Genomic DNA, 14,562 nt, shown 5'->3' on the forward strand with positions numbered 1-14,562 from the left:
GTTGCTCAGCTAAAACGTGAGAGGCCAGCGTGCTATATTTCCCATCCATAATCCCTGCTAGTAATCCTAATCCATTTCAGATCTCTTGCCTTTTGTAAGAGTCACATGGGGAGGGCTTTGAAAGCATCTCAAAACAACTGTGCAGTAAATAAACCCTAAGGTCTGTGCTCTCTTTGGAGACCATCACATGTGCTTCATGCTGGACGTGCAAAAGGAAATGGGAATTTTCACAGAGTGGCTGAGGGGAAGATATGCTTGGAGAAGCTCGTTCATCATTTTAAGGCCTCAGATGGAACTGTCCAACTAAATCATCTCAGAGACTCTTGATCATATTGGGCATCAAAGGCTGATTTTTTATATATATATGGGTGTAAACATGCACAAACAACAAACCATGTTTTAAAAAAAACCACCCAGAGAGCTTTGAAGTGTTTATCCAAATAAATCCTTCTTTAAACTAGAGTTTGGGGACAAGGTAAGTTTTCTATTTTTTCTTTCTTTGTAGCAATGTCTTGTGTGGTAGGGTTATTAAATAACTCCTGTGGAGGAAAGTGGACCTTGATGAAGTTCTTTGGCTTTTGGCTATGTGAGACGGCAGTGTTTTTTAAGTGCAGTTCTCTTTGCCAACACCCCATCTGCTGCCCATGTGCAGATGACTGTTTATAAAACATAACCCTTACCAGCCTATGGTTGGATCCAATTCTACTGCAAACAGTGGAACACGTGTATTTGCTATCAGGAGGTAAAGACAAGGTGTTGGGTCTTTAGTGTCAGTTATTTTTTTCTTGTTGTTGGACTTTTATTTTAACGTTTTTTTATTTTTTTCTTGCAAGATCTTAATTTGTATTTATTGGTTGTTTGTAGATGACATGGTAACATCTTCCTTTTTACAGCAGGCTTGGCCACGTTCCATAGGTGGTCCCACTACTTAGTAATAATACAGTAGAATCCCGATTATTCCAACTCCCCCTTGTCCTATCCATCCTATCCAGGGGTGCTGGAGAAATTTGTATAGTGGGGTGCTGAGAGCCAACGAACCAAACTGTAAACCCTGTATATAATGGAAACCCACTTCAAGCCAGGGCGTGCAGCAGCACCCCTAGTTCCGACATCTATGATCCTATCTAATGAGGTGCCAGTGTATGTCTATTCTGTTGACTCCCTATCTGTTGAATTCTGATTATCTGAGCTCTTGATTATCCAGGCATATCTGCAGTTGCCAAAGCAATGTGGATTCTGTTGTGTAAGCCCCACATGACATACTTCCTGGGTAGAATCTTTCTCAGCTGTGTTTCTACTTTGTAACAATGCATTTTCCTGCACCTAAACAACATAGTGTTTTCGCGTGATGCCTTAGATTCCTACAGCTGTGGCAGCAAATTCTGTGCTGATTTACATCCTGGACAATCTCAGGGAAGTTCATGTAGCTGCTCAGTGCAAAACTGAGTCCCATAAAGTTTTATCAAGAATAATAATTCTTGGAAAAAGAAAAGGAGTACTTATGGCACCTTAGAGACTAACCAATTTATTTGAGCATAAGCTTTCGTGAACTACAGCTCACTTCATCGGATGCATACTGTGGATGAAGTGAGCTGTAGCTCACAAAAGCTTACGCTCAAATAAATTGGTTAGTCTCTAAGGTGCCACAAGTCCTCCTTTTCTTTTTGCGAATACAGACTAACACGGCTGCTGCTCTGAAACCAATAATTCTTGGGTTGCCCAGGAAATTTTTAGCTCTGACTTGCAAGTTATTTCTTTTCTCTAAGACATGCTCTGACTCAAACCTTATTTCTTCTGAATCATTTGCCTTTTTAATGTATGTATCCTGGGTGTTTAGAAAACTCAGTGATAAGAATCGTCACACCAAAACAAACTTGCAAATCTGCAAAGATTTATTGTAGTCTCAGTTTGATACCTGACCCAACAGAGGAGTATATATGCTGCATTGGTAGGAGGTGTGGACTCTTGTAAGACTTGTCTATATTTAAGTACAATAATTATAACTCTGCTAAGCAGCGAAATTGCACTGTGCATATGTTTGTTTTTTCACGAAGACGTAACTTGTACTGCTTTGCTGACTGGCTCAACCTGACTGGCAACGCAGTTGTCATTCTTTGGTGCTTTTGTTCTTTCTTTGTCTTCTATTTTTTCATCTGTTTGGCTCTGGTTTGAAGAGTAGGTGGGTGTGCTTGGTCATTGTACAGTTTTTTATCGCTGTTGCTTTGCTTTTTAATGTCTGTTTATTAGGACGGTCTCCATGCACTTAGACTGTAAACTCATTGGGGCAGGGACTCTCTCTTCTGTGTTTGTACAACACAACGAGGTCCTTGCCCAGGACTAGGGATCCTAGGCACCTCGGTAATACAAATAACACAGCATCACAATTAGATGGAGAAACGAGATCCCATGCTGCGATGTTTTTGACTGTGCTATAGTTTTCCAGAAGTGAAGTCTTGTCCTTGGAGTCATGTGAGACCAAGCAGTGGAGGAGACCCAGGAGGGACGATCTGGACCTGGCAGTAAGGTTGAGTCGATGTCTAGGATTAGATGGGAGGATGTTTTCCAGGGCTGCATTCTGGGATTAAAGCAGACTTCTGTGGTGCATCCTGTCTTGGGGCTGGTGCTGCTGCACTGCACGGGTGGTGTCCCGCCAGGAGTGTTTGGTGTGATTCTTTCCTATGGCACCCAGCAGTGTCTCCTACCTCCAGCCATCCCTAAATCACCTGGCAGTGCCCCCTCCCCTCAATCACAGGTCCGTGGCCCCTGCCTGCAGAGAGTGGGAGGGTCCGTCGGAGGAGGCATGTGAAAGGGATGGCGGGGGGTGGGGGAGGAGAGAGTCCCTGTTTGACCTGCCCCTTCCCCCACTCACCTGGTTCATTGGGGGAGCCCCCACCTACTCAGAGCTCTGTTGACTGACAACACTGTGGACCGACCAGTCATGGCTCTCCTGTGAGGGTGAGGCTCTGCGAAGTAACCCCAGGGTCTGCTCAGAGCACCCCACTTCACTTACAACCTGGGGAGGCTGCAGTGCAGCTCAGCCAGGGCTACTCAGGATAGCAGGAGGGTATTACTGCCCTCCCTCTCCTGCTCCGCCCCCCTCCTCTTCTCCCCGCCCCCTCCCCCAATGGTGTCCCTGCAATCAGCACAGGGCAGGGAGAGTCAGAAAATTGTACAGTTTAGACTGGAATGTCCAGGGGTCCCTGTTTGGCTGCTGCTGCCCCTGCCAGCTGGAGTCTAGGGTTGGCACCTCTCCGCAGTTTTTCCCGAAGGCCCCATGGTGGTGGGGATTTAATGCTGGGTTTACAGCTGCTGTTTGCACAGCTCTCACTTCAGTGGTTTCGCTCCTTTAATGGCACCAAAACGGAACTGGATTTTCCTATGTAGGTGAGAATAAGCTGTGCAAATGCCCTCTTATTGTAATGCCTTGTAGGCGTTGTTACTTAGTGTTTGTGAATGCACTTGGCCAGTTTGGGGAGGCAGGTGCAGAGGGCATGGAGAGGGAGAGGTGAGGGGTCCCCTTCCTCCAGAGCTAGGATTCTGTGTCCTTCAAAGCTAGTTGAGTTCTGGTCTGCCACTCCCACCATGAATCTCTCCCCTCTTCGCCCCTCAGTCAGGTCCTTCCCTGCCACCCCCTGCGTCTCCTTCCTGACCATCTTTCTGTCCCTCAAGAATCCCGTTGGAAGTAAACCCCATAGCTTTCACATTGCGCTGTCTGTGACCAATGCTTCACCGTCAGTTGAGTGTGGGTGGCTGAGATGTTGCCAGGAATATTGCTGACCAAAATGCTGCACGTTCCTTTCATGGCAGATTCCTAAAATGTAGGCTTCTGTCCCACAAGCTTTCGTATGACACTTGCCGCCTTCCGTCGCAAATCAAAGCAGTGCACCTTCCATCCACTCCAGTCTCGGAAGGAACGGACAGGACCACCTTAGCTGTGTTAGCCTTCGGGACTCCTCTGCTCATTCTAGTTTCTTCTGTACCGAGAAGGAGTATGAGCTCATAGGCTGTGTCTGTGGGCTCCGAAACGAATGGTAGGTTGGGTGATGAAAAAGGAATCCCACTGGCTTGGTTTTATTATTGTTCCCCAGAGGGAGAGATTTCAGAATTTGGCTGATTCCTGAAATGTGTTGCAGGCTGGGTGCTGTCAATATGCACCCTTGGCAATGGTGAGAATTAAAGAGAGTGGCTGGGATCCAAGTAATTCATTGATGGTGTAATACCCCCAGGAGTAAAACCAGAAGGTGAAGAAAAGCAGTATTTATTTAACAAAGCTGATTATTTTCTTACGACAGCTAGTTGTTTATTTTAGACCAGTCTCTACTCCGGCTGTGATAAAGCAAATAGATTTAAATGCCATCCCCTGTCCTTTCATTCCTTATAATTAGGGATATACCCTAGGGAGAGGGCATGCTTATGTGTGCGCAAACACAGACACCCAATGGAATGAATGATGTAGTGCACCCCAGAGTTATTTATTTTAATACGTCATATGTGCTTGGGGCTCGCTTTGCATCATTCTCATGCTATGACATCCCCAAACTCCCAAGGAAAAGTCCCATGTATAATTTCATACGGTTGTCATCCAGTATTTAGAAATGACTAAACTTGTTCAGTGCAAGGGGAATGCGTTCCTTTAATTGCCCTGTTCTGACTAACTTTATTGTAGCGTTTAAACTTTTGGTGACCTACCTGATCCCTACACTCCACTCCACCCCATGCATACACGGGAAATGCCTGCCTCCATCCACCTTCTCAATACATCTTTCCTGCTTCCAGGCTTGTCTTGGACATCCTATCATTTATGTGCACCTCTGCAACCTCTGATTAGTGTGACCCTGCCATTCAGGTTGAATTTCTGAATGAACCCCTGTAATATGCATTGTTTCCAGGTGAAAATGATGGAATTGTATGGACTGTTTTGTGGTTCTGACTGGCCTCAGATGAAGCTATTTGGCCTGAATTTCTTAGGCAAATCATAAAATATGGTCTAGGGTGCATAAATATTTGTCTAACAACCTTTCACTTTTTATAAATCAAATCAAGGTTCAGACTAGTTAGTCTTGTGGGTTACCTACTCTTCAGACATGGGAGCCTAAAATTAGACATCTACATCAATATATTGAAACCTAAATACTGTACTGTACTGTTTTAGGCACATAATGCAGTCTTGGCATGTAGGCACCTAACGTTCTAAAACATCTCCGTTTAATTGAAAAACAAAAAACTTGCAAAATTTCCTTTCATATATCTGACGTGAAGCTTGGTGCAATCAAACTGGTGACCATGCCAAAAGAGTCCATCCCAGGTTGCGTGCAGATGTACATTATGTTGGAAAAATTAGATGTCAGGGTTATACTTGAATCAAGATAGATCACCTGTAAAGCTGTGGCTTCTAAACCTTACTGAGTATTAATATATTCACGGTTGTCTCCCAGCAGCTTGGGACACAGGGCACCCATCCTGATTGTGATTGAATGCTCTTTCCACTGCTTGCTTGCTTGATTTTGATGATACTGTATTTATTTGCAACCCCACAGAAACGTTGTTCGGTGATCATGGGATGTAGTAGTTCCACAAATGCCTATTACTTCCTGCGGAAATCGGAAAAAGGTGAGTGTGTCTCATAAAATATTTCAGTCTTTCCTGGTGGATTATAAACGTCCCGCTAGAAAGTCACAAATATTCAGCATAGAGATGCATCAGCTGTATTGCCTGATGACGTTGTGTGGCCCAGTTGTGTCCCATAAAAACAGACATTGAGTTCCCAAAGAAGATAATAGTAAATAGCTTTTAGGTGAGGCTGAGATTAAAGGCAGCAGAGGCAAAGCTGTAAAGCAAAGCAAATCTGTTGCAGTCGTTGCCCACGTTAATTTGTCAGTTACTGGTAAACATGCACGTATTGTGCTCTCATGCTCTGATAGTGAGAGCTGTGCTGGCATGAACACTACTTTCTACGGACTTTGAAATTGAAACCAAAACGAGGGCTGGTTTGTGCAGTGGGTTTGCTAAACTAAACTGGGATGATGGAGAATTAACTGCTTTGGCTCTTTTAGAGGTTAGATTTTGGGGTTAAGCAGGTTGAGAGTGTCTATATTAAATTGTGTTCATGCAATGATCTTCTTGTCTCGTCACTGGGGATTGGATTTGACAGAGTTCGATTTTTAATTTTTCTAATTAAAATGGATCATGTCAATGGTTATTGTTTGAGGTTTTTTATTTTTCTCTATTTCAGTTTTCGCAGATATCGCCGTCACATAGCTGGCATCATGAAACTGATGTGTATTTGTAGCTCCACTATAGTATAAACTGGTTTTTTGTTTATTTTGGACATAAATGAAATAAAAAATCAGTTTCTCAACAGAATGCAGCAGTTGCCTAAGACTGTAACAGGGTTGGAATCATTTTGAAAAAAAACAGTGTTTTGATTTTTTTTTTTTTTTAACCTGAAACCATTCAGCAAAACAAACACAAATTACTGCACTGTTTTGGTGGCACCGAATCTGCATTTATCGCCCAAAAAAGTTTCGGTCAAAAAACCTTGCCCAGCTGTAAATACAATAAGGCATCTAGATATTGATAGCCATGGTATCTTAAATTCAGTGAAGTCCATACATATTGTTAACCATGTTCTGTATGTCCCTACTCCACATTCCCAAGTAATCTCAGTAAATGCAGCCGGTATCTTACATGAGTATTTTGTTTGCAGTGTTGTTGTATCCATGTCAGTCCCAGGGTATGAGAGAGACAAGGTGGGCGAGGTAATATCTTTTATTGGAGCAACTTCTGTTGATGAGAGAGACGAGCTTTCAAACTTACACAGAGCTCTCCTTCAGAGCTGTGTAAGCTTGAAAGCTTGTCTCACTCACCAGTAAAAGAGAGTGCCTCACCCACCTTGTCTCTCTAATAAGTATTTTCCGAACATTAGGGTTCGGTTAAAGAGCTCCATGTCACACAGGGTGGTGCTGTTAGCATAGACTCAATAGATACCTTGTATGTTCCTTGTGCAGAGGTACCCCTAACAGAGCATCTTTACATCTTAAACCTATAATCAAGGCCCTGTCCACTGTGCAGCCATGATACTTGTTGCTGAGTCTATCACATACCCTGGAATCACGCTTCAGAATCTTTGTTTTAACTGTAATTGTTTCCTGCCCTTATGGTTGTGACAACCACTTTGAAAGGGTAGCTGAGTGTACACCTGTTCAGTACTGTCTTCCTGAGTCCATAGACAACCTGAAATACTAGCTCTGAGTGGCTACAACGGCTTCATTCATTTCAAATGTCTGTTAACTCTGAAACCTACAGATGGTACTTTAAATAGGAACATTACTAATTTCATTGCTGATCATTTTACCAGAAACATCCAGTCAATGTTTATTCCGCAATCCGAAACTGCATCCCCAACTGCCAAAAGTCTCACGTGCCTTGTACCCTGCTGTCAAAATAATCAGCTTCCTCCTGCTGACTTCTCATGCAGCTGCGCTTGTCAGTTAAAAACGAGATTCTGAAAACTAGAACATACAATGGAATTCAGTTTAAAATAAGTAAAACAGAGGTAACTGGTCTGAGTGTAATATTCATTTTCAGATTTCATTCATTTAAAAACTGTCTGTTATTTAATGAGACTGTCACAGAATGTGTCTGCCACATCAAAGTACTACAGAACCAAAGGTGTTGCTGTGTGGTTCAGACCCAGCTTGCTGCAGCGTATACAGGGGTTGGTCTATAACAAACTGAACATAATCTTCAGCTTTTCTTCAGACAAGGAATCTGAGTTTTAAGCTATGCATGTGCAACTAAGTACTGGATCTGTTATTTGGTCCAAATTGTCCTGGGTCCACAAAATCCCTGCCTCTGCAGCTGCATTACTGGCTTGTCCTGGACCTTTCAGAAGCCCTGCTACAGAGCTGTGTGGAGAGGGATTAGGGGCAGAGCCAGATGGACATGTATCATCTTCCACCAGCCCCATGGCCATTCTACGGGCAATAACCCTGCATTCTGTGGAATCACCTGGGAATGTTTCTGTTGGAAGGCATGGGCTGCAGAAACCCTAGCAGCATGACTCCATTAGACCCATGCTACAGTGGAACCAAGAAGGGGGCAGCATGGACAGGGAGCCCAAGAAAGAGTGCAGAGGGCCGGGACTGCACACGCATCTCAGAGGATCCACTGGGACCAAGCCCCTGTCCATTTCCCAGCGAGGCGATCTCTGATCTCTCTGATGGAACTGTGGAGAGGAAGCTCCACAAGAGAAACTTCAAAATGTCATTTCAATGTACTAGATCATTTCCCACTTCTAACCTCTGAGTCTCTAAGATGGGGAAAGCACCACTATAAAACCAAAACCCTACAGCCTCCCCTTGTAGCTTTAGTGTGAAATTCCCACTTCTGATGCTGTTATAATGAACAAGAAGACCAGATCCTCAGCTGGGGTAAATTGGTGTAGATTGAGGCCATGGAGCTTCGCTGAGATACACCAGCTGTGGATCTGGCTCTCTGGAGTTCTTCACCAATTCCAGTTCCCATTTTAATACTTGATTTTCTTTTATTTAATATGGACAGGATCTGTTAGACCAATTTTCAGTGAGGAATCCATAACGTGCAGTTTGAGTCTCTCTTTCTATTCTTTTCAGGCTTGAGATCATTGCGTAAGCTGATCCAAAGCTCTCTGAAGTTAATGAAAGTCTTTCCTGGTGGACTTTGGATCAGGATCTAACATCTGCCCTTTTGAAGCTGGTTCTTTTTTAACCATTGGGGCTTTCTCCATTTTTAATTCGTCTGAGAGTTTCCCACTGCAGCTAGAGTCCTGCATATGTCTGAGTAAAATGTAACCCCATTTGTTTTATTAATGCTACAACAGGCCACCAGGGAGCTGCCTTCTCTCTCGCATCCTACCTGCTGCTGGTCGGTTGATTTGGCCTCAAACTGATCCTATGTCTCATCTGCTTTTTGTATGTTGCCTTACGCTCCAATGTGACGTTTTGCTGAGCAATGTGTAAACCCTGTGGCACATCCCCCAAAGGACAGAATGGTTTTGTCCATTTGTCCACATTGGGAAGCAAGGGTGTTGTTGCTTGCTTGAACTTGTTCTCCTGAGCACCCCAACTTTCCTGAATGTTTGAAATTATGGATTGTGAGAGGTGCCTGTTAAGTAGCCACTGAATGGGGGTATAACCTTTTGTAGCTCTGACCCCTCCACTGACTGAAGTCAGAACTAAACTCCAGTCTCTGCCCAGAAGGTACTTATTACAAGGTGTCAATAGAAAATGTAATCTTCAGGGTGTGAGGTGGGAATGGAGCGAACCAAGCCACTTGAAACACTAGGAACCAGGCAGAAAATAAGACACTGAGGTGCTTTCACGTTTTCCTTAAAGTGAATGACATTGTGGTCAACCTGGAGAGGGTGAAATCTTCCATCTTGCTATACACAGTAGGGCCAGAGGCACTGGAGATCAATGAGGCATACGAGCGGGAACATGAAGGGGACTCCAGACTGCTAGACAGTTATCTAGGGCTGCCAGTTTTGGTTGGACAAGTTCCTGGAGGTTTCATCACATGACATAGTCTTTAATTAAAGATTAATCTTCAATTCCTGGAAAATCCAGGACAATCCTCAGCAAAAATGTCACTTGTGCAAGGGTCTATTTTCTTTTAGTATGGTAATTGTATTATTTGGGAAATATGGTAGTATGTGACTGTCGGTGAAGACTGCATTGCAATGCATGTGCACAAAGGGGCAGTGGTGAAGATGTGTATGGTCTTAATGTTGTTATTTCTTGACTTTTGTTATGTTTAGGCACGTAACCTTAATTTTTAAAATTTAAAACATTAAGTTGAAAATTTGCCAAAATAATGCACCTTACTTCATATTTTTGTTGATCTTATCTTAAAGTTGCTAAGAATCATAAATCTTCACTTAGGGTAGGGAACCTACGCTGTTGATTAATCTACTTTTGATACTGTGTAGAGGTTTGAAAGTAGGGTTTCCTTAATTACACAGGCATTAAATTAAAATCAGACAGTTTATTCAACTACCTATTTGTATTTCTAATGTGCTCATCCCCGTAGTATCTAGACAGGTTGACATTCTTCCAGAGAAGTTTGTTTAAGGGATACTCCTGGAGAAGTCTCATTTGAGTGACCAGATTTGGTTATTAATGATTTCAGACAAGGTGAAAAGGGCAATATTTTGTTCACCATTGATTTGGGTTTTATTGAATTGTATTTGCTACAATGAATGGGCATATTTTAGTTTCTGATTACCTCTGTTTGGGTTTGCTGAACAAGCAGAGTTATATCCTCTAGTGAATAATTACGTATTTGTGTGTGTCTGCTGTTCAGTTTATTACTCAGATCCCCACAAAATGTGAGAAAATCTTTATTTTCTTCTTCTTTCTTTTTTTAAATCAGTTCAAACACTGCCAGATGCAGCTCACCCAGGTAAGTTGGTTGATTAGAACACATGGCTTTTTCAGTTGTTCAATTGTAATAATGTATAAAGCAGCACAACAAAACAGTCACTTACCTTTTGATACATTAGCAGTACTAAATAATGCACATGTGATGTTAGATGCTCAGTGTATGGTCACTATTGAATCTTTTGTGGACTTAAAAGATCTGGTTTTAAATGTAAATGACTGGTAACTCAACTTTCTGAGGGCTGTCTTTGCTGTTTCTAATGTGCAGTGGCTTTAGAGAAAGAGGGAAGTACTGCTTTATGTAGGGGGACTGGGTTTAAATTTCAGTCCATGGATTCAATTTAAGATAAAGTACCTGGAATATTTTGCCCCAAGTATTTAAGCAGAATGTCTTTGGATATCAGTGTGAAACATGGGTAGATCCTGTCTCCTGAGGGAGGGATTGTTACCAAGGGATTTTCCTGGCCCCATTGATGTCAATAGTGAAAGTCCCATTGACTTCAGTGGAGTCAGGCTTTCACTCTTGAGTCTGGTCCCATCTGTGCCACTGATTTACTCTGTGACCTTGGGCACTTCTCTTTTAGGTGGTCCAGCTATATAATACATTTAGTACTGCACATGAGGTCATGCAGGCATCATATTATCTAATTGCACCTGTATATTAGGCAGTTTCTGTTGCCGATAATTCTGTCTGCAGTTTGCCAGTTTGTTCATGGTCCTTTCTCTCTGTGATCTGAAACCATGGCCTAGCACGAACAAATTGTTGATATAATTTTCCCAGGCCGATTTTGTGGTAAGTCAGATGAATCATGGGGCCAGATCTTCAGCTGGAGTATAGTCAGAATAGGCCCTGATTTACACCAGCTGAGGATCTGGACCATGATTTATGAGTCTCTTTTGCTTGCTTTGCGGACTGTGTGGAGGGCAGATAAGGGCCTTAAAGTGGGCGTATGAATTCCTGAGTGAGGCAGTGGAGACTTGACCCCTTGTGGGGTCCCAGAGCCTGGGCTCCAGCCCATGCCTGAACATCCATACTGCTCTTTTATAGCCCTGTGAGCCCCCGTCAGCTGACACGAGCCAGCTGCGGGTGTTTTGTTGCAAAGTAGACACACCCTAATGCGCTTGTCCGGGGATGGGTTTATTTTTGGCCCAGCTGTTAGATTTTTGAAGCAGCTGCCTGTCCCACAACCCAAGCTGTCAGTGAGGAACAGTGTTAAAATATGCTTTAAGCCTCAATGTCTGGAGTAGGGCCTAAAAATAATGAGAAAGTCATTGCGCATAATAAAGAAGTAGGTGTCAGATGATGGAGGCCGCTGCTGAGATGGCATGGATTTTCCCCAAATAGTCCCACAGGCTAAATCAGGTCAGGAAATCAAACTGGCAAATTTGTGTGTGTGTGTTTTTATATATATATATATATATATATATATATATATATATATATATAAAATAATAACCCCCCTCCCGACTTAAATTAACTTTCGATGCAGGCCACTAAAAGCTAGGATTTTCCAAGGTGTGACTAGGTTTTAAATACCCAGGATAGGTAACATACTGCCCTGATCTTAGACACCTGCAGTAACTAGGTACAGGAGGAGAGAGATTTACAGTGTCGGACGGTGGACTGAGCATGGGGAAGGGAGCCAGGAATTCCTGGGGTTTGTATCCTAGCCCTGCCAGTAAATTGCAGTGTGACCTTGGGCAAGTCACCTGACCACAAGTGTAGTATTGTCCTCATTTTACTCTCAGGGTGCTACGAGCATTAACTAGTTAATGTGTGTACAGTGCTTTGAACTCAGGGCTTTGTTCACTCATCTATGGAGTTGGCAGGCTAGCTGGCGAGTGGTTCCATTCCTTCCTCTACAGAGCTTCTGAGGCTGGCACCCCACAAGGCCCCCACCCCAAATCTTTTCCAGTGCCCAACAGAGTTCTGGTCTGCCTGCTCTCCTATTCATTGTTCAGGAGATAGTGAACTGACTAGGGCTGCAAGCACCATTAATATGCTGATGGTGTCAATCTGTGTCTCCTTTGTATCTGATTTGCACAGGGTGGTGTCCTTGCTTTCCCAGTGCCAGACCAATGTAGGGACTTCTGTGAGAGTGAACTGGCTGGGTGAGTGCTGGCTGACTAGGGAAAGACTCAGAGTTTGAGAGGTTGGTCGGGATGGTGCCTGTCCTGTCGTTGTGTGCATACACCCATTCCTGGGGCCAATAGTTTAGGGGGAATGCTGGACAGGGGTCAGCAATGTGTCCATGGGAAAAATGTTGAGGTCCGTGGTAATTTTTCAAAAAATTGAATGACATAGCCCCCCCCCCCAGTGTCCGTCACTAAGTATGGTAATTTTGTCAAGTGTCCGTCACGCAACATGGTGGTGCTGACCCCTGATTCTGGACCCTTTATTGATCCTGCTTTCCCAGCTGGCTTCACTGGGTGGAAGTGCATATTCCTAACTGGGGACAAATACGTGGCAATGGGCTCTTTAATCTCACAGATGAAGGCTGGACAATATCCAGTGGCTAGAGGTTGAAGCTACACAAATTCAGACCAGATATAACGTGTACGTTTCTAACAGCGAGGATAATTAGCCATTGGAATGATTTAGCAAGGGTTGTGGGGGGGAGTCTCTGTTGCTGGCAATTTTAAAATCAAGAGGTGATGTTTTTCTGAAAGATCTGTTCTAGGAAATCTTTTGGGGAAGTTCTGTGGCATGTGTCAGACAGGAGGTCAGACTAGATGAGCATAGTGTTGGCCTTGGAAGCGATGAATCTGCCAAGTGTGAGGATTGAGACCTCATCTCTCCTGTGTGTAATCTGTCACTTCCAGCTTGGATTACTGCAGTGTGCTCCATGCCGGGCTAACCTTGCAGACCGCTGGGACACTGCAACTGCTGCAGAACATGGTTGCCTGCAGGTTGGCCATAGAGAGGACATTACACTAACAGTCCAAAGGCTGCACTAGCTTCCTGTTTGTCCCCAGGTGCAATTTCAGGTGTTCATTTTGATCTTGAAATCTTAGCTCAGGTTGCGAGGACCTAAACCTGAGCTATCTGCCTCCACTCATGTCCCATTGCCGTGATGAGATCAGCTGAGGTGCTGTTACTAACAGTCCTTAGATTTGAACAGTTGAGGTTGGTAGCCTCAAATTCACGCTAACCCACTAGTCTGAGGTCACATACGTTTGCAGCCATTTATAGGGCAGTGTGCAAAGTGTATGTGTTCATTGTGGCTTTTGACTGTGATGGATTACAGGAGAACCTTGGAGTTACGATCTGACCAGTCAACCACACACTTCACTGGGAACCAGGAAGTACACAATCAGGCAGCAGCAGAGACCAAAAACAAAAAGAAAAAAAAGGAAATACAGTACAGGACTATGTTAAATGTAAACTACTAAAGATATCAAGGGAAATCAGCATTTTTCTTCTGCGTAGTAAAGTTTCAAAGCTGTATTAAGTCAATGTTCAGTTGTAAACTTTTGAAAGAACCACCACAATGTTTTGTTCAGAGTTAGGAACAACCTCCATTCCTGAGATTCTACTGTACTTACGATGGGTGTCCTTGTTTTTAGGGTTGTTCAGGATGTTGCCTTTGTGTTCAGGTTTTTATTAGCGCAGGGAATAGCTATAAATTCAGGGATTGCTTAATAAATGAATAAAATGCAAAGCACTACTGATATATGCGTGCTAAGTATTAGCACGGTTCATTGGCCGGAAGCATGTTTCAAACCCAGGCGGTGGCTTTTGTGTGTTCCCAGTGGTTCTGGGGAGTAGATGCTTGTTTCCTATACAGGAATGCATGGGTTGGAGGCTCACCTCAGGGTGGATGGGCAAGAGTTGCCTACAGAAATGTGCTGAGAGCTAGGTTAAAGCAGAGGTAGAGATTTCAGGTCTGCTTCATCACTGTGTTAGGCCAGTTCTGTGCCAGTGTAACCCTTCTTTGAAATCAGTGTAGTGACAGCTGTGTAAAACTAGAGTAGCAGTGATGAATCAGGCCCTGTATTTATTTGACTTAGAGCAGGCAAAGCCCAGCTTTATTAAGGTACTGGACAGAGGTCAGGCCTGGGTTCAAATCCTGGCTCTGCCACAGACTCTGTAACCTTGGGCAAATCCCTTAATATCCCTATGGCCCAGCTCCCATCTGTAAAA

General features: G+C 43.6%; 1 protein-coding gene across 1 annotated transcript in view; it reads left to right on the forward strand.

Moving 5' to 3' along the window:
- Positions 1-5,555: 5,555 nt before the first annotated feature.
- PPEF2 (protein phosphatase with EF-hand domain 2) overlaps positions 5,556-14,562 on the forward strand; it is a 34,497-nt gene continuing 25,490 nt past the window's right edge. Inside the window, exons 1-2 of the mRNA XM_077814908.1 lie at positions 5,556-5,610; positions 10,411-10,440. Coding sequence (XP_077671034.1) covers positions 5,556-5,610; positions 10,411-10,440 — 85 coding nt within the window. The remainder of the gene's footprint in view (positions 5,611-10,410; positions 10,441-14,562) is intronic.

The sequence above is a fragment of the Eretmochelys imbricata genome, chromosome 4, assembly GCF_965152235.1.
Source record: "Eretmochelys imbricata isolate rEreImb1 chromosome 4, rEreImb1.hap1, whole genome shotgun sequence".
In the NCBI taxonomy this organism is placed as follows: domain Eukaryota; kingdom Metazoa; phylum Chordata; order Testudines; family Cheloniidae; genus Eretmochelys; species Eretmochelys imbricata.